At 37.0% G+C, this 26,619-nt stretch overlaps 1 protein-coding gene and 1 long non-coding RNA gene across 2 annotated transcripts; both read right to left on the minus strand.

Annotated features, from left to right (window-relative positions):
- Positions 1 to 177: 177 nt before the first annotated feature.
- Positions 178 to 15,349, minus strand: LOC116419770. The gene is made up of 3 exons (XR_004230066.1): positions 15,229 to 15,349; positions 12,430 to 12,527; positions 178 to 1,251 (listed from the first exon to the last, which is right to left on the minus strand). It is a non-coding gene; the product is annotated as an uncharacterized LOC116419770 (long non-coding RNA).
- Positions 15,350 to 20,629: 5,280 nt separating this feature from the next.
- On the minus strand, positions 20,630 to 22,543 carry UTP3 (UTP3 small subunit processome component). The gene has a single exon (XM_003772816.4). It carries the CDS (start codon positions 22,126 to 22,128, stop codon positions 20,692 to 20,694), a length of 1,437 nt encoding a protein of 478 aa, XP_003772864.1. The 5' UTR covers positions 22,129 to 22,543; the 3' UTR covers positions 20,630 to 20,691.
- Between the last annotated feature and the right edge of the window lie 4,076 nt (positions 22,544 to 26,619).

Below are 26,619 nucleotides of genomic sequence, written 5' to 3' on the forward strand. Positions count from 1 at the left end.
TCTCATTCAGCATCTTAAAATATCTGTCACCTTTCTGCCAGAAAGCAGAAATTAGGCTTAGAACAACATCTCACACCATATGCACACAATATGCTTCAAATTCACGTCATAGACTGAAAGAAGAAAGTTGTTTTATGATGATTTTCCTTACTTGCTTCAATTTAAATCTAAATCTTGCAATAAAAACTTGTGATTTGAGACACAATCAGCTCCAGGTCTTGTTTTTAACTTATGTATAGAGTTTCTCCACTTTTGATTGCAAAGATAGTCTTACTTCCACATTGGTGATATACATGTAGAGAGTCACCTTTGGGGTTTTTGAAAAGGAGTGATTTTTTATGACGTGTCTTGACAAAATTCTATTAATATCTGCACTCTTCATTTTGTACTCCAAGGCCAAACTTGGAGTTTATTCCAATTACCTTTTGATTTCCTACTTTAGCTTTCAAATTCCCTTGATGAATGTGACATCTTTTTGGGGGGGTGTCATTTCAAGCAGATGATGTATATCTTCATAGAAATACTCAACTTTAGCCTCTTTGGCATCAGTAGTTGGAGCAAAGACTTGTATTACTATGGTGTTGAATGGCATGCCTTCAATTTGAAAACATATCCTTCTGTCATTTTTGAGATTATGCTTCAACACTGCTTTTCTCAACCTTATTACTGACTATGAGTGGTACTCCTTTTTTTTTTTTTTTTTTTAAAGATTCTTGTCCACAGTGATATATATATATAAATAAAATGATGACCTGAATTAAATTTACCTATTTTTTGTCCATTTAACTTCTGACATCCAATGTGTCAACTTATAAACTTTCTATATTTAACCATATCCAGCTTACTTTCGTTTATAAACCTTATTTCCAAGTTCCTATGCAATATTGATCTTTACAGCATTGGACTTTCCTTTTGTCAACAGATGTCTGAGCAGCTGAACTTCCTTTCAACTGTAGTACTGGTATAAATATTGGAACTACTTGTCATTATCCTTTGTTTTTCCTCAGTAGCATATTGAATACCTTCTGACCTGAGGGGCTCATCTTCCAACATTATCTATTTTATGACTCTAGTACTATCCATGCATGGGGTTTTCTTGGCAAAAATACAGCAGTGGTTTGCATTTCCTTCTCCAGTAGATCACCTTTTGTCAGAATTCTCCACTATACCTGCATGATAGAAGTCGAGTGTCACTGAGCTATGCAAGCCCTTCCACCATAACAAAATAGTAGTCAAGTTGGGAGGAGGCACCTAATAATAAAATAAACACAAATTAAAATAATTCTGAGGCTCCATCTCACACCTATCAGATCAGCAAAGATCTGAAAATAAGCTTAGGACAATTGTTGGAGGGGCACTAGGAGACAGGAATATTAACGTGTTGTTAGTGGTTCTGTGAATTGATCCAACTATTCTGAAAAGCAATTTGAAATTATACCCAAAAGGCCACTAAATTGTATGTGCCCTTTGAGCCACTAATACCAATATTAGACTTATACAGAGAGATCAAAGAAAAAGGGAAAAGATGCACCAATATGCCTATACACATACAAAGCTATACCAACACTTTTGTTAAAACAAAAAATCTAGAAACAAAGTGGATTTTCTAATTAGTCATAGCTAAACAAATATGTCATAAGAATTCAATGAAATATCATTTCATAATTATAATTCCTATATCCATAAGAAACAATGAAAGGGATAGAGACCTAGGTGGGACACACATATCAGAATTTGTACAATGACCACACACTATAAAGGAGAAAATTGTAAAAAACTTAAAAATTATGATCATTGTGTAATTCTAGGTATTTCTGATAAAGAGAAATTGCATGTTAATAATGAAATTCTTCAGGCTCTAATGAAACCTCTTAGTTTGACAGGCTTCTCCTTAAGAAAGGAGGTACACAGGTAGAAGTGATTGGATAGAATTCATTTTCTTATAAGAATTTTTAAACTATTACCAGCAAGGTAGCATGGGAAATTTTGTGTTCAGTTTTGTTTTGATTTGGGAATTCTTTCAAAGATTTCAGGAAAGAGAGAGAGAGAAAGAGAAATGAGAGAGTAGGAGAGAAACAGGGAATAACATAGAGGAGGATAAGGACCTCTATCTGTCAGGTCTCTGAGGAATAGTGTAGCTGGAGCTGATAATGCAGAAATTTTCTTTTTGGGAAAATGGATAAAGTATAGTGATTTGTTTTATCTTTGTCTTCTCTCTAAGTGAACAGATGTTTATTATGAAGTTTTCCTGTTCTTAGAATTTATTCTGACTTTATTTTAATTAATAGCATCACTGAACCTGTTTTGATCAGTGTTATTTCATCATTGATGAATGGGGAATTGCAAAATCAGAGTTGGCAAAGTGTTAGAAAACAAACAGAGATGGAAGTTCAGACCCTTAGACTAAATCAACAAGATTCCATCCTGGCTAGGGACTCATGAGATAAGTGAGAGAGAATCTTGCTAATCTTGATTTTTAAAATAGATTATGAATAGTCCCAATGCAAATTACTAGCTATATTCAGAATGAGGTGTGGTTACTTTGGCTTTCCTGGTTGGTTCCTTTCATGGTTATAAAGACCCTGTTTGCAGGGGTGGAACTAAAGGCAGTTATTAGTAAGTCATAAATGGTGATAGGAAAAGGAGACTCTAGAGCAATTATGACAAATGTCACTCTTTAAGAGGTGATGGTCTAAAAATACAGAATTAGATATGTTTTCAGATGTAACCAATGTGTAGATATGCTCTGCATAAATATATTTATTTGCTACAGGTCTTTTAATTTCTCTTTTGGGTAATCAGGGATAGCGATCATAATAGTTTTAATAGGAAGAAAAGAAAGAAAAAACGATCAATGGTCATTTTTGAAAAACAAGTTAGTTCAGAAGAGTATACAGTCAAACAAGGAACTGTTGGAAAAAAAATTTTTTTTAATTTAAAAATTAAAAAAAAAAATCCAAAATGTGTTCATAGTGAAAAAACACTCCTGTATAAAATGGAAGTTATTTTATATAAAATTTCCTTTTCAATCTGCATATTGACATGTTCATATTTATTGATTTTTTTTAATTTCACAATTTAAAATGACTTTTTAAAATGGTATTAATCTGTCAAGTTGCAGGCTTTAAAACTTTAAAAACTCATCATTTCCATTTTTAAAAAATCAACTTTTGCCAATTACTTGATTTGAAATGAAGGAAACTTGTGAATATCTGAGGCCAGATTTGAACTCAGATTTTCCTGGGAATTTAGAATTCAAGATTGTAAAAACAAAAACAAAACAAAACAAACCCCCGACCCCTCAAAGTTAACTATTTTTACATATACTTGGGGAAAAATAAAATATTAAAATTCAAAAAAAATTTTTTTTAATGTAATTGGGAATTAAACAAAATAAAAATCAAAAGAAAAAAAAAGAAAAACTTTAGATGTTTAAAGCAAAAGCTTTAAAAAGAAATGGTGTTATTTCTTTTTGAAACTGAATTGATAACTATCCTCTCCATGTTGCTTTTATTGAAAAAATGTAATGAATCATAATTAAAAAGTGAAGTAATTGCTCCAATTATAATAGCTAACATTTTGTTCTAGAGTGTCCTGAAATTCCATTTTAATGTATGCTTTTAGTACTGTCAACAAAAAACCTGCTTTTCTGAGACTCTATGGGAGAGTTAGGTATGAATATTTGAAGCTATTTTAGTTAGCATCAGAGAGATGAGTAGTTTCATGTTCTTTCATCAAATGTCCCCAATGGGACTATCAGAAGAATACAAATCCATTTATCTCTACAAAGTAATTACTCTTACTATTTTAGCACTAAAAGCTTTAAGTTGTGTGGTACCACTTTTCTTCCAGTCGTTCAGACCAAAAAGCTCAGTCATATTTCTCCTTGACACCTCATTTTTTTTTTAAATAACTTTTTTATTGACAGAGCCCATGCCTGTGTAGTTTTTTTTTTTTTTTTTTACATTATCCCTTGCACTCACTTCTGTTCCTACTTCTCCCCTCCCTCCCTTCACCTCCTGCACCAGATGGCAAGCAGTCCTATACAAGTTAAATATTTGACACCTCATCTTAAAATTTACCAAGTTTTGTTGATTCCACCTCCATGATAAAAATGTTTAAATTTCTCCATTTATGTAATATACTGTCCCTTTCATATATGAAGAGTTCAGTTGCTGACAGAGGTAGAAAAAGACAAGACATATAAGTAAAAAGTAAAAATCTACTTGGAAAGAAACACAATCTCTCAGATAAAATGTAAAAGACAGACGCAGACTGAGGAAGAATGTAAAGAGAACTTACCCTCAGAAGAATGAATCAAAAGGACTTTTTTTTGAAGGAAGAAATGACTGAAGTAACCAGTGATTGAAGGCTATTTGTTCTTCAGCTCATTCCCACATGACTACTTTTAAGAGTTGTAAAAGTTATAACTGACAAATCAAATGACTGTTTGGGGACTGAGGGAAGATTGTGAAGACTGATTTCATAACTGACTGAAAGGTAGATTTTTACTTTATTTTACCTGAGTTACTGACCATCAGGAAGCTCTGATCTGAGACATTGGTGTTTCAAAAAAGTTGGCTTTGAAGGCGGCTATGGGGGAAAAATAAGCAGGAGAATACAAGACAAAATATAAGACAATAAGACGATGCAAGTCACAAAGGTTTCAATTGCTGTTCTGAGAATCAGCCAATCAGGAGAGAACCATTGTTTTCCTAATTGACTGGTGAAAGGTTTGAAGCTCATTGGAAGAGAGCTAGATTTTAAAGCTATTTGGACTCATCCGATGGCTCAGTTTGCAGCATAGGAGAGGGAAACTTCTCAAAGAAATCCGGTTGCTTTCAAATTCCCTTTCTGGTGTGACACAGAAAAAAAAAGGGAAGAGAGAGACTCTAATTACTTTGCTATAAGAAGAAACTTGGTGCTCATTAGACAATGCACAGTCCTGTTGAGGAAGGAGCTAGTTAAGCTTGTCTGCATTGTCCATCCAGAGTCAACCAGAGAACTTTTGATTTGCTATTCTGTATGAAGACACTTAAGAGATGAATGGACAAGACATTCTATTTGCAGACCAAAAGAACCATTCTCTGGATTAAGGAAACTGCTTGTCACAGAAAGGATAAAAACAGAGACTCTCTCTCGATCTCTCTCTCTCTCTCTCTTTTTTTTTTTTTTTTTTTTTTTTTTTTTTTAAAGAAGTGCCTACAATAGGAAGTGTTTCTCACTGTTTCTCTGGCTGGAGAGTAGTGAGATTTTGTGTAGCCAGAGACTAGTAAAGACCAGAAGGGAATATCTAGGAGAGATTCATCTTCCTGTAGCCAAATTGTTCCTGAAGGGATTAAGGATTAAGGCTCAAGACCTGCAGTCTGAAATTATAAACTGCCCTAATGCCCTAAACTCATGGTTTTCCCCACTCACAGTGTTGCCAGGTTAGTTAAATATGGTACCTTTTCCTCCATGAATATGAACTAGGCTTATGGGTGGACTGTGATATTTGAATTATTCCTGAATTTGATTTTATGTTGAGGAACTGTTTGTTTATATTAATTCTTGCTTTTTCTTCATTCTTCTCCAGGCTCTACTAGGATTTCCCTTAAACCCTGTAGACTTCCGATTGAATGGTTTCTCCCAGTACCTCTATTTAAGGAGGTCTAGTTTCCATGCTAAAAACACCCATTCTGGGCTGATTTCCAATACCAAGTCCTCAGGCTGGATACCGTTGGCTTCTTTTTCTTCCCTTCCCCCTCTCTCTTTCAGTTTTCTTTTAAGTATCCTCTTTCACCATTAGAATATAAGTTCTTTGAGGACAGATACTATCTTTTTTTTTTTTTAAACTTGTATTTATACTCCTGGGCCTTTAGACCACTTGGTACCTCGTAAGCACTTAACAAATGCTAACAGTTGACTTATGATTAAATAAATGCTCAAGAGTTAATGGTGTACCCATGCAAATAACTTCTAAATAAAAAGCTATAAAAAAAAAAAAAAGAGTTAATGGTGTCATGTTTTGCAAAGTGCCTGGTACAAAGATACTTAATAAATGCTTATTGAATATTATGTAAATGATTAACACATAGGTCTACTAGTAAGTGTAGTCCAATCATTTCAGTTGCATACAACTCTTTGTGAACCTATTTGGCGTTTTCTTAAAGATATTGATGTGGTTTGTTATTTCCATCTTCTGATAATTTTGTAGTTGAGGAAACTGCAGTCAGCAAGATTATGTGACCTACTCAGGATCACAAAGCTAGTATTTAAGATTAGATTTTAATTCATGTCTTTTTGACTCCAGGTCTGAGGTTCTATTCACTGTACACTGTTATCCCTAAGGAACCCTGAGAATTTTAGTCATAACTATATGGTGATGATCCATTTGAGGGAATCCTAGATTTGTGGACATAATTTAGGGTAGGCAAGTAAACCCAGAAAGTAAGTATAAGGATGACCATGTTCCATGCAGATGCTGTAATAGTATTTATTTCAGAACTTAAGCTTACCATATAAGAAGTCTGTTTTTTTCCCCTTGGATTTTTAATCAGAGAAGTAGAATATTGTAGTGGAAAGAGTTGAAGTCAAAAGACTTGGATTCAAATCCAACTTTTCTATCACCAAAGAATTCTGAGGAATTTCATTTCTCAAAATATTATAAATTTAGGTGGAAAAAACCTTAAAGATCATCTTGTCTAGATTGTGAAGTTGAATAGAAAAGGATCATCAATGTTTGGTATAGAATCAGAAAAAGCTAGGATGAGGTGGGTATATGTTTGGTAAGGAGAGAGAGAGGGGTTGGGATAGGAAGGGGATAGCAATTATTCTAATTTTGTAGGAATGTAGAATATGTAGGAGTACAAAATCAAGTCGTCAGGCAATACCAGATTTGCATGACCTTAAATGCTCAGAAAAGGAATCTTTTACTCATTGGGTAAACAGTAACTTAGCCAGTGCTGTGCATAGGGAAGGAAGATTAGTTTGTTAGTGTTATGAAGGATGGCATAGATAGGAAGGAGAGGAAATAAGAAGATCTGTTGAGAGGCTGCTGTGGGTCATCAGACATGTATCAAAGTGATGGCAGAGGAAATACAGAGGATGAGAAAGATGGTAGAGGTAGAATGAATGGGAAGAGGTAACTGGCTAGGAAAATAGAGAGAAAACATTTTGTATTTAGGAGATTGGGTGAATGGTGGTTCCATTTAAATAATAAAGTGAGGAGGAAGAGCAGATTTCTCTGAAAAATAGTAAGTTTTGGACATGTTGTATTGGAGTTACTGGCAGGAGACTTCCTGTAGGAAATCAAGTGCAAAGGATACTTGCATAGCAAATTGGATTAGATTGGATTAGGTTGGATTAGATGGCCTCTAAAGTCTTTTCTGTTTTTGTGATTTGGAGACAGGGCAGGGCAGGACAGGAAAAATACATCTGGGAGTTAAATTATACAATGAAATCACTCAAGTAATATGAAAATGAGTAAGATTGAAAGAAAAGTTATAAATAGGAGGAAAAACCCAGGAGAGTGGGTATCTCAGATGTCATCTCATTTGAAACTCCCATCTCAAATATCCCAGAGAAGGAGGGAATTTAAAAAGGATATAATTTAGCCCATTCTAAACAAAATTAAAGCTTTTCATTTTTAATTCATACTAATTCTATTCTAACTCCCATTATGTTTTCTTAATTCCATATAAAATAATTATTTCCCTAAAGAGAGCCAGAAATGGGTCTATCAGATATAACCCCTAGACATTTTCCCCCACCATGTAATAAAAACACAATTCCTTTTCTTGAAATTAATATCATCAATATGACCATATTATTGTCCCTATAAACTAAGGGGGCTATTTATTATTCAGATAGTTTGGGGTATACCTCATGGAGTGTGCCCTGGCAACTTCCAGAGCTGAAGGGCTATTATCCCCTTGTTTTCCTCTGAACTGGAAAGGCCTCTGACTTAGTGGACTTTAAAAAGGAAAATGGTCCTATTCCTTTTCTCTTTTCTACGGAATGCAATAAAAATCTGTTCCAAAGCTTCCCTGGGTTTATTTAAAATTTATATTTTTACATTGCTTTTTGCCTCGTTACTCTTCAAGCAGGTACTAACGTAAAAATATTGTTAACCTAAGTGCATAATTAGTCTGTACATATTTCTTTTGTTTAGTTACTGTGCTGAATGAATTTATGGATCTCTTTATATGGCATTAGGGATCCATGAGACCTTTTAGGAATCTTTATTGAAAAGGTCTAGGGAAGGAATTTGAAAGAACAATACACACACCTCAGCAGGACCCTAGCAAAACTTTCCAGAACTGGAAAGAGACAAATGCACCAGGTGCATTTACTTTATTTGCTAAAGACAGCAAGTGTTTAACTGGGGGGAAATGTGGTAGGCAGTGATAGAGTCTGGTTTGTGGCATGCTAATCTTGTGACCTGGCCACTTCCAGGAAAATACAGGTTGACTGGTAGCAAAGGGGGTTTCTATATGATAAGAAAGACCACTAATAAATAAGGGGAAAAGCTAATCTGGCTTGCTAGAAGACATGTACTTAGAAGATATTATTTGGACAATGCAGAGCGCTAAGCTGAAAAGTATAAGGCCTGTTCAGAAGACCAACAAAGTGAATCATATCTTAATAGATCACTCTCTTCTCAAAGAACTGGGAACTGAGGGGATGCTCATCAATTGGAGAATGGCTGTATGATTGTCATAGAATATTGCTGTTCTATGGGAAGTGATGAGTAGAAGCTCTTGGGGGGAAAAAAACCCCTGGAAATTCCTCCAAGAACTCAAAGTGAAATGTACTATATACAAAGTAATAACAATGTTCTGAAATGACCAGCTATTCTTAGCAGTGCAATGATCCATAACTACTCTGAAGGACTTAATATGAAAAATCCTATCCATATCCAGAGTAGAAACTGATTATGTCTGAATACAGTTTGAATCATACTCTTTTTCTTTTTAAATATATTTTTCTTGAGTTTTTAAAAACTTTTTATGGAAATGTTTTTTGCATGGGTGGGGATAAGGGAGAATCTGGAACTCAAAATTTTTGGGGTTTTTAATATAAAAAATTTGTTTTAAATGTAACTGGCAAAATATTAATTGAATAAGAAATTAATATCTTGATGTATCAATCTTATGTGAGAGTCTTATTTGTTTTTAAAATTCTTTAATTTGTATTTATGTGACTTTGTGTTTAGCATTTGTTTTGTGTAAAAAAATTAAATAGCTGTCCCATACCTGATATTATACATTAAGTATTTTTCTGCTCCCTATTATTTTGCATCATTTACATATGAACCAAATGGTAAACTTTAAGTAATTTTCTCAGGGGCTCTGAAGTATGGAATGTAAAAGGTCAAAAAGTGTGAGAAAAGAAAGTTAGCACCTTTCATTAAAAGACAGAAGTGAATCTAGTCACTGTATACATGGATCCAGAGGAGAGGGGCTCCTTAGTGAAAAGGGAAAGGGTAAAAAGTTGAGCCCAACAATAGTTCTTATTGGTATACAAATGCTAATTAGTATAATTCACTTATCTCTTATGGAACAAAATAGAACACATTTCCATTTTGTGAATCTTGTCCTCCAGTATTTTTTTTCTTTTTGATGATTTTACAAATTTTGGTCTTTACAGATACTTACAGTATAAATCATCACATTTAGTCCAAAAAGAAGTTCTAATAACTTTTTTCAATGATGAAAAACCAAAAGCCAAACTAAAGCAAAACTTCAATGAGACTCACTTTTTCAGTTTCAAAGATATATTGTGAATCTAAAGTGATTCTGGGGCACCATCTACAGTATGGACAGTGGTAGTATGTACATTTCCATTCTGAGAGGTTTCATTGCTTTATATACTCTAAGGAAGGAGTTCTAGACTTTTAAGACCTGGGGATGGGGGATGGAGAGGAGGAGAGGATGAGGAGGGAAACGGAGCATGGGGGTCTGTGTATTTGTGTGTGTTTTTTTGTGAAGGTGACCCCAAAGGAGGAGTTAGGTTTCTCTTCCTCTGAGTTTGCCTCAGGTCCACAGATTTACTCTGGGAAAATATCTAAGTGCTTTAATGGAGACCTAAATGTACTTCATGTCTAGAGTATCCTCAAAATATGTATAATATGATTCTTCTAGAAATGTTACTCAGTTTATAATATGGATGTCCTATCTTTTATATTTCAGTTGAGAAATGAGATCAAAAGTCATCTTATAAAAGAACTAATTATCTTTGCTGAATATCCTTTCTATGCTATTATTAAACTTTTGTAACATACTATACTGTACAGGGGTCCTCAGACTTTTTAAATAGGGGGCCAGTTCACTGTCCCTCAGATTGTTGGAGGGCCAGACTATAGTAAAAACAAAAACTTTTTTTGTGGGCCTTTAAATAAAGAAACTTCGCTACACACAAAGAAAGAACACTGGGAAATGAATGTAAACTGTTTGCATTTTTGTTTTTCTTCCCAGGTTATTTTTTACCTTCTGAATCCAATTCTCCCTGAGCAACAAGAGAATTGTTCGGTTCTGCACACATATATTGTATCCAGGCTATATGGTGACATATTCAACATGTATAGGACTGCTTGCCATCTGGTGGAGGGGGTGAAGGGAGGGAGGGGAAAAGTCAAAACAGAAGTGAATGCAAAAGATAATGTAAAAAAATTGCCCAGGCATGGGTTCTGTCAATAAAAAGTTATAATAAAAATAATTTAAAAAGAAACTTCATAGCCCTGGGTAAGGGGGATAATCGTCCCCAGCAGCCGCATCTGGCCCATGGGCCGTAGTTTGAGGACCCCTGCATGATCTAGGAGTGTCTTATTTCATTCCAAATGCAAACCGAACTCAGTAAACCTATCTGAATCAGGCCTAGTTGGGAACATACCTCTCCACCCTTATTGAAAGTTTAAAAACAATAAAATATGCATAAAGGAAAAGAGGGCCAAAAGAGAAATACTTTTTAAAATGCAGAAAAGCAAAACTATAAGATACATGCTTTAATAACTACAATTTCATCAAAATTATATTAAAAGATATTTAAATAGAAATTTCCAGATCAAAAAGGAGTCTTATTTAATCTTCAAGAATTGGTAGAAGAAACACAATCATAAAAAGTTAGTAATTTCATCCAAGAACATTTATAATGATGAAACAATATACCAAGCTTTTGGGAAACAGCCAAAGCAGTCCTTAATGGAAAGTTTATAGCTCTCAATATTAATCAAAGGGAGAAGGGAGAAAGGGAGAAAAAACAGATTAATGAACTAGGCATTCATTCAACTATAACCAAAACCAGACAATACTATGATCTCAGATAAGTCAATAGCAAATATGGACATGGTTAGAAAAACAAACAAGCTATATTAAATATGATAAAAACATAGCTAAAGAGATTATAGTAATGCTTAATATATCTATGCATAGAATGACCTAGTATTTAAGTACTTTAAGGAAAAGTTAACTGAATTACAGGGAGAAATGAATGGCAAAGCTATAAAAATTAGAGATATCAGTATACACCTTTCAGACCTAGACAAATTTAACTAAAAGGAAAACAAAAAGTATATAAATAGGATTTTAGAATTATATAAATATAACATTCTTGTGGTTTCTGATTGAGAACAGAAAGGCATATTCACCCACTCTAAAATGGAACTTTCTTTCATGTGCTATCTCTTATAATTAGAGAATAAGCTTTGTGAGAGCGGGGACTATCTTACTTTTTTCTAATTATATACTTAATAATATATATACTTAATAAATATCTTTTTATTCATTCTTCTATTTAGGATATAAGAGTATGATGAGATATGAATGAGACTGGCATAGAGGATATACAGGGATCAGAAATTCCTGAACACAAAACATTTCCTCATATTTCTTCAAGAAGGAAGGCTTAGTAGTTAGCATTACCTTCCTATATAGGCAATATGGGTCAAGTGAAAACTGCAAATGTCAGATACAGAACTAAGAAATATTAAGAGATCTAATTTTAAGTTTTATTCATCATAAAACACATATTCACAAAATAAAGGAAGGCGATAAAGAGTGACTAGCTTAAAATATTTTTCTCTAGAAAACTATATAAAGAAATTGCACAAAAACTGTCTTTGATTTTCCATACTGCCCCCTTTCTATATGTACTGTCTGATCCCTGGACCCAGATGACTCCAGAGGAGAAAGTGAGGCCTTAAGCCCAAATTACTGTGTCTCTCATTTATTGGCCAATAAAAGGTCCCAGATCCAGCCCATTTGGGCTTTGTTTGGATCCAGATTTTCTCAGAGTGAATGTGAATAGAAATTGTTTGTTTTGACCAAAAACCTGAAATCTTCCCCTCCCAGATTACTTTTATTATTTTTTTTATTACATAAAAAAGTCATTCTTTACCTCATTTTTTTTTCTTACCTAGCCCTAATCATTGAATGAGCAGGTAAAACTGACCTGTTAAAGACCTTAGTTTACAAAGGCCAAGATCTCTCACTGAATCCAAGGCCATCTCTAGTCATCCTGATCTGTTGGGCCACTGGTCCCAGATGACTCTGGAGGAGAAAGTAAGGCTGGTGGTGACTTTGTATAATCCTCCCTCACACAAATACAATTCACTTGCATGTCATGGCTTCACTGCTCTGATGTAATGGTTGTCTTTGAGAAACAACCACAGTAGAACATATTGGGAAAGTGGAACAGAAGATTCAATTTGTGTGTGTTTTAAAGTTAAAAGATTCTCTTAAGGCTTGAACACTACAAATTGGACATCCCACAGGAATACCAAAATCAGTCTGTCTGTCTAAATCCCTCCCTTTTTCCTGATTTTCTTGCTTTTATTGAGAGCATCACCACCATCCTTCCAGGTTTTCAGACATGTAAAGATGACTATCTTTTAACTCTTCCCTGGGTCAACCCACATAATCAATCAATTACCAACTTCTGTCAGCTCTCAACATTTCTCTCATCCATCCTCACTCTTTCTACTTCTATGGCTATGACCCTAAGTGGAGCCTCATCACCTTTAAATGGGATTATTGCAGTAGCTTCCTGATTGGTTTTTCTGCCTAGTTTCTTTCCTCTACAGCCTATCCTCCACACAGCTGCCAAGAGAATATTTCCAGAGCACAGTTCTAACAATGATATTTCTCTGTTCTGAACAACTATTTTTGTTACTTTGATTTCATTTAAGAAGTTCCATTGGTTCTCTATCACCTCAGGATCAGAGGAGAGATGCTCTCTTTGATACTTGATCTCTTTTACAACTTGGCTCCAAACTAACCTTTCCACTTTTCTTATATAATTTTTTTTCACACTGTCAGTCAGCTAAACTGAATGCCCTGTTCCTCACATATGACCTTCCATTTCCCCTTTATACCTGTAATGTTCTCCTTCCTCACAGCCCTCCTTTAGAATTCCTCTTCATGTAGTCTATGATCCAGTGATACTAGCTATTCTTTGCACAGGAAACTGCATTTTCACTCGCTGTCTCCCTCCATGTCTTCTCTATCTCTTGCCATACCTTCAAGTCTCAGCTAAAGTCCCTCAAAATCTTACCTTCTGCAAGAAATCTTTCTCAGTCCTCACAACTATTGACACTTGCTACTGACATTTTCTTCAATTTACCTGGTATATATTTTTATGTGTATAGTTACCTGTATGTTGTCTTTTTCCCGTATTAGATTGTGAACTCCTTTATCTTTGCCTTTCTTTGTATCCCCAGCACTTAGTACAATGTCTGATACATAGTGAGTGCTTAATAAATATTATTGACTTATTTATTCAACTATTATTTCCTTGACAATCCAAAGACTATGGCCCAGAGTTTTAAACTATTTCATCTCCTGAGCCTCCATTTGGGAAACTTGATGTACTCATTGGTGACTATTAATCCTGGCTTACTATTTCAGGAAAGGCCCTACTTCTTTCCTTACTTCCCTATCACTTCCTCTCCTGTAAGTTGTAGGCTTTGGGTAAAAACTGAAGGACTTGTCATTTGGGTTGATGAAAATATTGCTCATTGGTCCCTATGCCTAAAGGATTGCATCAAAGATGATGGACAAATTAAGCTGTGCTCCCAATTGTTCACCAGAATAAGGAGAATTGGACCCCCATTGGGTCCTTGTTATGAAATATAGCTCTCCCTTGGACTTCCAGAATGGAAGAAACCCTTATAATTCTCCTTAGGGAGAACCTAAAAGATCCTAGGCATGAGCAATATAAGCTTAAGAGATTTTTTTTTGGGGGGGGAGGGTATTTCAAAGTAGGAACAGTGAACCAGAATATGAGAAAAGCTGATATTCTCTCTCTGGGGTCTGGATACCTAAAGACTGAACCGAGCATACTTGAGCCCCTAGTTGTTGGAGCAACTTTCCTTCAAGGCACTCTCTCTGGTTAATGGACAACACATATATCACAATTAGTTGTTATTCTCCATCAGAGAGAAAGAATTGTTTTTCAAGCTTAAAAAAATCAATATTCTGATAAGAGTCTGGAACTATTCTAATAGTTTTCTGTTGTCCTCCCTGCCTCATCTCTCCAGTTTATCCCTTTACTCAACATTCAAAGTCCTCTTTTTTCAGTTTTTACCAACAGGATCAAATATAAAATCTGGTTTTTAAAGTTCTTCCTTACTGGGCCCTTACCTTCTTCCGGTGTTATTTGCCTTCATATATTGTCTAGTCCAGAAAATTGGCCTTTTTGCTGCTCCTTACACAAACATCTCTTGATGATTTATTTTCACTGGCTCTCCCCCATACCTAGAATCCTATAACTCCTGGTTTCCTGACTTTCTTCCAGTATCAGCTAAAATTCCACCATCAGTAAGATGCCTTTTCTGGTCTTCCTTAAAGATAATGCCATTAAACTGTTTTTCTCTTTTATGTACAGTATCATTTGCAGTTTAGATTTTAGGGCAGGGTCAGTTTTGTCCTCTTTCCTCTTCCCCCAAATCCATTTTTTGAATCTGCAATACTTAGCACAATGCCTGGCACACAGTAAGCACTTAATACTTACCGACAACAATCAATATAATGAGCTATTCAAACTACTTGTATCTGAAATTATGTTATGATCAACTTGCTTTTCTTTTAAAAGTACATAGTAAATCCAGTATGTTATTTTCAAAGCTGTCCTGCTTGTCTGTTTTCCACTGACCTTCATTCTGTTCAAAGAGCTTAAATTCTGAGGAGATGGCACTATATAAATATAACTAGGATGAATATAAATAAGAAAGTACAAATAAATACAAAGTACCTAGAAGTTATTCTGAGAGGGAGGGTATCAGCAGTTGGCTGGAGAATCAGGGAAGGTTTCTTGTATAAAGTGGCAGTTGAGATGCATCTTGGGTGAACATTCCAGAATTGAAAAAAAAAAAAAAAACAGTGAAAAAGTATGGAGGTGGGAGATGAAGGCCAGTTTGGTTAAACTGAAGAATACAGGAAGAGAAGTAACAGTTATATCCAGGGCAAATAGAAAAGTAGTTTGGAGTCAGGATGTCAAGGGCTTTAAAAACTAAACAATGTTACTTCTATTTAGTTCTGGAGGCAATAGGGAGCTGTTGTTGTTCCTTAGTTCCTGAAGAGGACCAATGACATCATGAGATGTTTTGACTTTCAAGTGAATAGGATTCAACTGAGATAGTGCAAAGTCATCAGGCTTATTCTCTCCTCCAGAGTCAGTCGGGTAGCAAGACAAAATTCAGTCAAGATGACTGGCAATGGCCTAGCCAACAGAGCTGATTAAAGGAATGGCATGATTAGATGTGGACAGGAAAATAATTTTGGCAGTGCTATAGAAAATGGACCAGAATGTGGAGTGGATTTGAATTAGGAAGACCAATTAAAAGAGCACTTCAATAGTTTGGGCCAGAGGTCATAAAGGTCTGAACTATGGTGATGGTTGTGAGTAGAGTATCAGGGTCAGATGTATGAAAGGTCATGGAAGATAGCAATGGAAAGGTTTGGCAACTGGGACTTGCTTATAAGTGAAGGAGAATGAGTCAGGGTAATAATATAATTATGAAACTGCAATCATCTGGTTCCACAGATAAAAAAAAAAGTTTAGAAGAGGTGATTCTGGGGAGAAAGATGTCACATTTTAGACATGTTGAATTTGGGATGTTTCTGGACATCTAGTTAGTGTCCGTTAGTGATATGAGACTGAAGCTTGAGAAGACTAGGGATAGAGATAGATTTGTGTATCATCTGCATGAACTCATGGGAGATGATATTTCTGAGAGTATACAAAGAGGCGAGAACCCTGACAATTGTGGGGTTATACATAGATGATGATCCAACAAAGGAGGCTGAAAATTGGTTAAATATGTAGGAGAACCATTGAGAGAACATGATATGATGGTTCTGAAGTGACACTGAGTATTGATGGCTAGGAGAACTAGGAAAGAAAGGGTGACGAAAGGATGGCCCAAGAAGTCAAATCAGAGAAATAGATAAAAATTTAAAAAGCAACCAAAAAAATACGGATTTGACAACAAAGAGATCATTGATAACTCAGGGGAAAGCAATTTCAGTTTACTAATGAGATCAGAAACCACACTGAAAAAGTTGAGAAGTGAAAATAGAAAGTGGAGGTAATGAAGTTTTTTTCCCAGGAGTTTTGCTAAAAAAAGGAGGGGAAATTATATGATTGATAGTTGGGGAGAAAGATAGGATATAGTGAATAGTTATTTAAGAGAGCAAGAGTTCAGGGTGCATGATTTTCTCCAATCTTTGCACAGCAACATGTGAGTAGTTGAAGAAGGAATAATGTATGGCTGGGGTTTGGCAAAGGATGAGCTGCCACTCAGCCTTTTGGTAAAGGGTTGAGAAATTCAAGAGTAGATGACAATGCAGATTAAAGTAGTTTAAGGGAGCTTCACAATCGATGTTTCCTGGGAGCAAGCTTTCCCAAATCCCACCTTGTTTTAACCCCCACCCCCTGCCCTTTCACCCATTCCTATCCTTCACCCCAACAAGAACACTGGTCACAGAGGAGAGGACAGCTGGCTAGTATAGTCTGAGGGAAATTAGGTCTTAGTGAAAGCAGATGGAAGAAGTTCAGAATGAATAGAAATGTGTTCATTATGGAATAGGAATTTTAGGAGGTATAATGAAAGAGCTGGGCTAGGCAGGATTGGAGTGAGAAATGAATAGGACAGAACTGGCCTGGGAAAGATGGGGATTAGAATACTGCTTGCTTTTCGCAATGGGAGTGGGTGGCCAAAGAAAATGCTACAAGTCAGGAAGCATGAAATTGTCATATCTTTGGGATCCACTGGATCATAGTATGAATTATAATTTTTTCCCATAATTCCAAATTTTTTATCTACAACAGTTGGACAAATTCAGCTTCACCAGCACATAGGCCTTTCTCTTATAACATCTTCAACATTGACTATCTTAACTTTTTTTTTACCATTTTTGGCAACTTGATAAAAGGTAATGTCACAATAGTGTTTAATTGATCTTTTGTTTTTATCTGCCAGTTATCTGTTTTCAATTCATTTAATGTCAAACATTTCTTATGTGCCTAACACATTCAAGGTACTAGGAATATAAAGACAAATTTCAAAACGCTCCTTGCCCACTTGCCCATATAGAGCTTTTTTTTTTTTTTTTAACTGGGACATATCATGTATACAAAATAAATTCAAAACAAGTAAATTTAGGCAATAGAACAATCTGGTAGGAAAAAAACCTCAAGCACTTACTTATTAAACATCTACTATGTGCCAGACATTGTGCTAATATCTACAAATAGTTCATTTGATTCTCACAACTGGGGTGGGGGGAGGAGGAAGAGGTAAGTGCTATTATTATCTCCATTTTATAGTTGAGGAAACTGACAGATTTAAGTAATTTGCCTTGGATCATATAGCTAGTCTAACTTGAAGCCAGGTTTTAATTCAGGTCTTCCTCACTCCAGGCTATCAATATCCTTCCCTACGAGAATCAAGGAAGGTTTGAAGTAGTGCCTTATAGGAAAATAAAGATCCCAAAATATGAGAAAAGAATGCTCTCCAGAAATGGGAGATGTCTTAAGCAAAAAGAACAGGGATTCCTGGATGTTAATTTCAGAGGACAGAAAAGTTAAGGTGGAAAACCAAGTAGGTCCAGGGGAATAGAATGAAAAAGAACTGGAAAAGGTCTTGCACAGAGTTTTACTTTTTCATATAAGCAATAGAAAGCAAGTTTTTGAATAGGGGAATGACCTTGAATAGCAGCTAAAAATTAAGAGAAGACAATTCCAAGAGTGCAGAGAGGCAGAATGAAAAGTTGTCAACTAATGTGTTAATATAAAACCTACATAGCTAGGTGTTTAGGAGGCTGGGAGTACTTTCAATAGAAATTTTGGCTAAAGCAGAAAAAAATGACGTTTTGGATAAAGTTTGAGATACCACAGGATGTCCAGGAGATATTTAAGGATATTTGGGTATATGCAAAGAAAAATAGTATGATTGAATCCATGGAAGAAGAGATTAGCAAGGGAAGAAAACATATATGGAGAAAACAATTCTAGATCAAGATAGTACCCCTTGTGAGATGGGATAAAAACCTGGCACAAAAGCTTGATAAAATATGGTGAGACAAGTGGGAAGATATCAAGTTACAGAAACCAGGAAAGAGTATTCAGAAAATGGGGATGGTGGTGGTGATACCATCAAAAGTCATAAAGATCCAAAATAAAAGCCAATTGGTTTTGCAGTTAAAAAATTACCCTGGAGAGCTATCAAGGACAAAGATGAGACCTAATTATGTTTATTAATAATGAGGAAAGAACTAGCAAACAGAAAATGAGAGCAGGAATGATAGAAAATAAAGATTCCATCTATTCTTCATGGCCCTTCAAATATAATAATGGATACTTTGAAGTCTTTTTAATGGGAGTTTTGGCTAAGGACTACAACACAACTGACCTCACATTACTGCATTCCCCCTCTTACTGCGCACCTCCCAAATTCCCCACATCTACCGTTGAATGTTGGGAAAGAGTGGTACAGAATAAAGAACATTGGATTTGCTGCCAGAGGATGAATTGGCATTTTCCCTCTGACATTTACTATCTGTAGGACTTTAGTCCCTCAATTTCGCTAGACTTGGGTTTCCTTATCTGAAAAGGTGGCTGGATAAGATATCCTTTGAGGGTCCTTGCAGCTAAAAATCTGAAATCTTATGACCCTTTTGCCAAACTTTTTCTGGGTATGTAGTGATTTCATTCACTTAGTATTTTGACATGCAGTAATTTTCTTTTATCCTCATATCCCTGAGATGAGCAAACTAGTTGGTACATAAGGCCAAAATGACTAAATCATTTCCCTTCTTTTAAAAACATTCTCATTTGAACATCTCAAATCAAACTCAAACTACATTCACTAGAGCTATTACTATGTGTGCTCTATCTTTTTGTTTTCAAAACACATGGATAATTTTCAACATTCACCCTTGCAAAACCTTGTGTTCCAAATTTTTTCCCTCCCTTCCCCCATTCTCTCCTGTAGAGATCAAGTAATCCAATATATGTTAAAGATGTGCAATTGTTCTATACATATTTCCACAATTATGCTCCACATGAAAAATCAGATCAAAAAGGAAAAAAAAAAAATGCAAACAAAGAGTGAGAATGCTATGTTGTGATCCAATCTTCTCTCTAGGTGCAGATGGATCTCTTCATCACAAGACCATTGGAACTGTGTGCCTCATGTTTATTTAGGTTAATGGATAACAGAACATTTTCCAATCAAGTTTGAACTCCTCTCCCCCTTTATTAGGGAAGCTAGTCTACCTTTCAAGTAAATGCCCACATCTCTTCCTTTTCCCCTCAATTCTACCCTAAGGTTTTAAGTACTAAAGTAAATTAAATCAGTTTTTCTCCTACTCATTAAACATTTACTTACCCAAAGTGAGTAGTTAGTTGTACAAGTACAGCTTTTGGAGGATCTCAATTTTAAGCAGATACCTTGTCAAACTAGTTCATAAATTATGATCCTGCTTTTTTTTAAATGAAACCATCTCTGAACTACTTTGGAAACTTTTTCAGGATTAAAACCATGCTATTATTCAGGCAAAGCTTTAGCCAAAGAACGTTCATTCTGTCCTGATTCCACAAAAAGAAAATCTGATGTAACCAAATTTAGCATAAGGCAAACCCAATTTTCAATATTATTTGCATTTGAAGAGTGGAATATAATCATCTTAAAGAAGTGAAATGGTGGAATTTTAGGCAAGGCAAAAAATTTGCAGACATTTAAAAAATTTCGCCCCCCCCCCCCCCCCCTTTTTTTTGCAGGGGTAAGATTGTTGTCCCTTAAGGAGATCATTAAAAGGCCAGCAAACCAATCATGAAATCAATATGGGAAAACCTGATAAAGATCCCTTGACCATGCATAAAAAGACACCATTTTCATCTTTCCCTTAAGCAAAGCTATATAAGGAATTATAGGTCTTACTGCAATAAACTTGCACAAATAACTACAAACTTAACTTTCAAAAACTAGGTTCTAAATAAATTTTTCTTTCTTGGAAACAAAACACTTTTTGCCAAGAAATTAACCTGAGCAGATAAAAAGTTCAGCAATAATCAGAAAATTACTTAAAGTTTAAAAACGTTTTACAAAACTACACACCCTAGAAAATTAAAAAGAAAATCAACTTGTAACTGGATTGAAAATTTTATTATTTCAAAATATACTGCTTAGAGCTTAAACGAAGTACATTAACTTTATTTCAACTTAATACTCTTTTTGACTCCAGCACGAATGCCAGACAATTCACCAGAATATTTGTATTCTTCTGTGCGAACCTGAGGGACCTGACCTCTTCTGCGAATTTTGGCTCTCCTGAACTTCTCACGATGTTTAACTCTAGGATTCCTATCAATTTTCTTCCTTCGGGGTGTAAGTCCCTTATTTTTGGCAATTTGGTAGGTAATAGCTCTCTTTGCATTTGAATCCGGCAGTTCATCCTCCTCTTCTTCCTCCTCCCCCTTTGCTGCTTCTTCTTTCTTTCTTTTTAATTTCAGTCTCTCTTCCATTTCTTTATAGTGTTTCAGCGCAGCTTCTTCATCTAAATCAGAGTCCTCTGCAGGGCCCATAACAGCAGAGACATCGAGAGCCTCGGGAAGGGATTTTGGTTTGGGCCTTGTGGGGGGTTTCCTTAGCTTCGCAGCTACTTTTCCATCCCCATCGACCTGTGAAAGAAGACACCGGATTTCGGGCGACAGTCTCTGGTCCACGACAGCCAGCTTGTTGATGAAGTTTCGGTAGGTGACCAGTCTCTCTATGACAGGGTGCCCATGAATGGGAACTCGCCTGGCTTTGAGCACCAAGTAGAAACTGATGTTGGAGCAATAGTTGAGGTAGAGGCTGTACTTGGTCTTCAGGTAGCGGCTCCCCTTCCCGGGAGGGATGAGCCCCTTCTCCACCATGTGCAGCAGGGGCTCCAGCTCGTCTTTCACCTCTGTCAGCTTGGCTTTCAGGTCCTCGATCAGCTCCAGCAGCTCCGGGGACTCCTTGCGAAGCATCTTGAGCTTCTCCTTGGTCGGCACTTTGTCCAGGTCCTTCACCACGCGGGTCTGGGCCTCCTCGGGCACGGGCTGCGCCGACTTGCCGAACGCCTGCACCCAGCTCAGCCCGAAGTCATCCTCCTGCAGGGCCTGCGTCAGGCGCCGCTGGATGAGCTGGGCCTCCTCCTCTTCCTCCCGCTCCTCCTCGTCGGCTTCCTGCTGGCTCTTGCCCTTGGAGGCCCGGTAGTCCGTGTTGTAGTACAGGTTTTTCCTCTGGCCCCACGACAGGCTGGGGTCGGCGTCGGCGTCATCTGCGTCGCTGAGTACGGAGCTGCCCCCTACACTGCCCGCATCCTCCTCCTCCTCCTCCTCTTCATCCTCCTCGTCTTCCTCTCCCTCCTCCTCCTCGTGCTCATCCAGACCTAGCACCTCTTCCTCCTCGTCTGCGTCCTCTGCCCCGCTCTCCCCATCGCTCCACAAGGGGGCCAGAGCCGCCTGCGACCGCGCCTCATGGAAGGCTTCTACCTGGTCCTGGAAGTAACTGGGGTCGCTCGGGGAGGGCGGCGGTCCCTGCTCTTCCTCTTCCTCCTCCTCCTGCTCCTGCCTCCGAGCCGGCCGACGCATCCCGGCCCCACGCTTCCGAGCCTTACCCATCGCGGCGGCAGCAGCTCCGGGACCAAGTCAAGCTTCTAAGGGCCGCGCGGTGGGAAACCGGTAGTTCTAGAGCGAGGTTCCTCCTCTTCCGGTTCCCAGCATTCCACGGGGCGAGAGTACCTAGAGTACTTCCGTTAACAGCGTTTTTGACGTAATCTCCGTCCACGTACCCTTGAGCGTTCCGGCCTTCCAGCGCGCTCCGAATCACGCTCCACATGGGCCTGGCGGAGAAGCCAGATCCGCTTCTTGCGCGAGCGCGCGCAGTCACGTCAGGAGGGGGTGGGGTGGGACATCCGAGAGACCGAGGCTGCGTCGCGGCGGCGAGAGGGTTTGATAAGAGACTTCCCCCTGCTCAGCGCCTCCACACCATTGGACCAGCGGGCTGTCGATTATCTAGCGGTACTGCACTGTCCACCGGGGGCCCTGCGGGCTTCTGGGAAAAAAACCCCGGTCTGTGGTATCTTTAAGTGGACAGGCCCGTCGCTCCCCGCCGACTCGGCCCTCACGTTTGCGGGAGAGTTTGGGCTTTGGGAGTGAAACCCACATAAGGAACGAGTCCTGCGCCTGGCGAGTCACTAGTAGTCAACCGAAACTTTTTATGTGCCTATTCTGTGCCACGCATGCGCTAAAGCCCCCGGACGGGCCCAGAAAGGCTTCAGGAAGCTTATAGTCTAATGGGGAAAAACAACGGGCAAACAGCTGTGTACAAACAAGCACAACCCAGGTTAACCGGAAATAATCAGGGGTTTTCCAGCAGAAGGTGGGGTTTTAGTCGAGACTCGGGGAAAATAAGTAGAAGGTGAGGACAAGTTCTAAAGTCCCTTCACAAGGGCAGATTGCCGCCTGAGGAGCCGAGGCGACCCACTCTGAGGGACCCAAAGTCAGAGAGAAAGCTCTTGCCTTTTCCTGGTTTTGAACTAGCATCATGATAGACTGCCCTCTCATAGTCTCTTTTTATATTTAAAATTTAAATTATATTATATATATATAATATATAATTATATATATATATAATATAATAATATAATATATATATATATAATTATATATAATATATTTAAATATATTTAAAATTTTGCTTTTTAAAATTCTGAACTTAAGACCCATTTTCCCCCATTAGAAGAAAAAAGAAGATCGCGCTTGAAACTACTAATCTATTTTGCTTATAGCTTTCTTTTAAAAGCATCTAGGGTGTCACAAAAGTCTTTTTAATTTTTATTTATTTTTAACACGTTGTTTTATAAAACATGTTGGGAGAGAGAAATTGAGCAAAAGGGAAAACCATGGGAGGGATTAAAGAAAAAAAATAAAGAAGTGAACATAGCATGTGTTGATTTACATTCAGTCTCCTTAGTTCTTTTTCTGGATGCAGCCGGTGGGATTTTTTTTTTTTTGTCCATAGTCTATTGGGATTTCTTTGAATCCCCAAAGTCTTAGTGATGTTTGAAGCTTTAATAGTGTAAGAAAGACGGAAAATATCTTAATTTTTTTAGTTTAAAAGTCTTGTTGAATCAGCTGACTTTGTGACCCTGTTTGGGGTTTACTTGGCAAGGATACCAGAGTGGTTTGTCATGGATACTGGAGTGGTTTGTCATCTCCTTTTCCAGTTCATTTTACAAATGAGAAAAATCGAGGCAAACCGGGTGAAGGCACTTGCCAGGGGTTACACAACTACTGTCTGATGGCAGATTTGTACTCGGATCTTCCTGACTCCATAGCTAGTGTTTTATCCATTGTGCCATCTAGCATCCCTGCATTAAAAGTTCTCAGTTTTAATAATAAATCCTAGTACAGTTGTAAGTTTACTAGCACTTAAAACTGCTCTGACTTGGGTCATGTTATACACTCATTATGTATATCGTCTCCATATTTTCAAAATTTTGTTTATTGTTCTGTTCCTAATGACCTTGTTTCTGTTCTCTAGTACATAGTCATTAATTTTTTTTTTTTTTTTTATCAGCAAAAAACTATCTCTAACCTCTATTCACGGTGACATGGTACAGTGAAGATCTCATATACACTTACTTGCTGTCCTTGGATAAGAGACTGTCTAAAAAGACTGCTTTCATATTTGTAAAAGTTTATCTTTTTTTTTTATCCTTTCTCCCTGTTTTTGAACAGGGAATTTTTTTTGATGCTGATAATAAATTCTGCTACTTGCACTCCAAATATTCATCTTTTTTTCCTTTGGCTATCTCTTTTTCTCCCTTTGCCGATCCTATAAAATGATTTACATCCTGCTGCAAAATCCTGCTGATTGTGTATTTTAAGCTATCAGTGAGAGCAGATTCCTTAGCATTCTGATGAATCTGAGTTTAGCCTCTTGTTTTTGACCTAACATCAATACCTCTCCCAAGATGTTGAGCGAATTCCCCAAACTATTGATGTATTAATTTGCAAATTTTCCTAGGCCTTTTCTATAGCATATAATACTATTGATCACACCAATCTGTTCAGACACTTTTTTCCCCTATATTTTTAGTTTTTCTCATATCACTGATAGATCCTTCTCAGTATACGATCATCATCTAGAATACATCCCCTATGTCAGGACATACCCAAAAGCTCCATCTTCAGTTTTCTTCACTTTTCTTTAGTGACTTAATTAACACTTGGATTCAATATCATCTATATGTAGATGGTTCCCAGGTTTATACATCCAGTTACTTTTGAATTTAATTTCCTGAATCACCAATTCTTTATTGGACATTGAATACTCCAACTAAATGTGAACATAATGGAATTTATTATTTCTCCCTCGCCTCTGGCAAACCACCCCTCTTCTCTGTTTCTGGTGAGGGTACCCCCATCTCCTCTCATCCTCTTTATTCCTACCTTCACCTCTTTATTTTCCCTCCCTCCCTCCCAGTTTTTTTAAAGAGTATTTTACTTGATACCCATGCCCTATCTCTCAAACTTCCAGCAAGGTGAGAAGGGGGAAACACTTCCTTGCCCCCCATCCCAGCAGCAATATCAACTATATACATATGTTAGGGAGAGCATGGGCTTGCCTAGTCCTTGACTGCTTTTTTATTTTTCTTTCTTTTAATTTTTATTTAAACTTATTTTCAAAATTTTTTTTACTAGAAAATATACTTTTTTTATTATAGCTTTTTACTGACAAAACATATTGCATGGGTAACTTTTCAGCAATGACCCTTGCAAAAACTTCTGTTCCAACTTTGCCCTCCTTCCCTCCACCCCCTCTCCTAGATGGCAGGCAGTCCCATACATGTTAAACATTAACAAAGTATATGTTAGATACAATATATGTATACATATTTATACAGTTATCTTGTTGCACAAGAAAAATTGGATTTAGAAATAAGATAAAAATAACCTGGGAAGAAAAACAAAAATGTAAGCAAACAACAGCAGAAAGAGTACAAATGCTGTATTGTGGTCCACAGTCATTTCCCAGTGTTCTTTCGCTGGGTATAGCTGGTTCTGTTCATGACTGATCAATTGGAGCTGATTTGGATCCTCTCGTCGTTGAAGATGGCCACGTCCATCAGAGTTGATCTCATATAGTATTGTTGCTGAAGTGTATAATGATCTGTTGGTTCTGCTCATTTCACTCAGCATCAGTTCATGCAAGTCTCTACAAGCCTCTCTGTATTTATCCTGCTGGTCATTTCTTACAGAACAATAATAGTCCAAAACATTCATATATCACAATTTACTCAGCCATTCTCCAATTGATGGGCATCCATTCAATAAAGTTTTTCATTTTAAAATACATGTATAAACAATTTTTCAACGTTAACCCCTACAAAGCCCCATGTTCCAATCTTCCCTCCCCCTTCCCCTATCTTCTCCCTTAGATGGCAAGCAATTCAATATATGTTAAACATGGTAGAAATATATATGCATACATGTTTATACAATTACCTTGCTGCACAATTGTTTGAGTTTACTTTTTTTTTTTTCTGGCCAAAAAAACTAGACAGAGAAGAGGCTATTTTGTTTTTATCTTTGTATTTTTTAGTGCCTAGCATAATTAGCAGACCTAGTGAGGATGTGTGAAATAAAATGGAATGTTTTACATGCTTTAAAGTCTTTGCAAGGTAAATTCTGGAAATATTTCCAATGGGCATGGGGTAAATTAAAAAAAGTTTTTACTACAGAAAAATTGATATTACACATTAATCGTTTTATGAACTCTTCTGATCCCTCATTCATCTAACCAAATTCCCTTAATTGTTGTTCTCACACATGGTATTCCTTCTGTTTCTGTGTCTGCCTCAGCAGTCCTGAAGGAATATTCCCTATTCCTGAGTAAGTTCACTCTGTCTTTTAGTTGACTTCTCAAGGAAAGTTCACTTTGTCTTTTAATTGACTTCTCTAGGAAAGTTCACTTTGACTTCTCAAGGAATGTATCATGTATCCGTTGGCTACTTATGTATGTTGCAGAAACTAGTCCCTCCTGAAACTCAAGGATAGTACTTGGGAGATATGGCTAATCTCCCATGTATGTCATTTATTAATTAC

The sequence above is a fragment of the Sarcophilus harrisii genome, chromosome 6, assembly GCF_902635505.1.
Source record: "Sarcophilus harrisii chromosome 6, mSarHar1.11, whole genome shotgun sequence".
Classification (NCBI taxonomy): domain Eukaryota; kingdom Metazoa; phylum Chordata; class Mammalia; order Dasyuromorphia; family Dasyuridae; genus Sarcophilus; species Sarcophilus harrisii.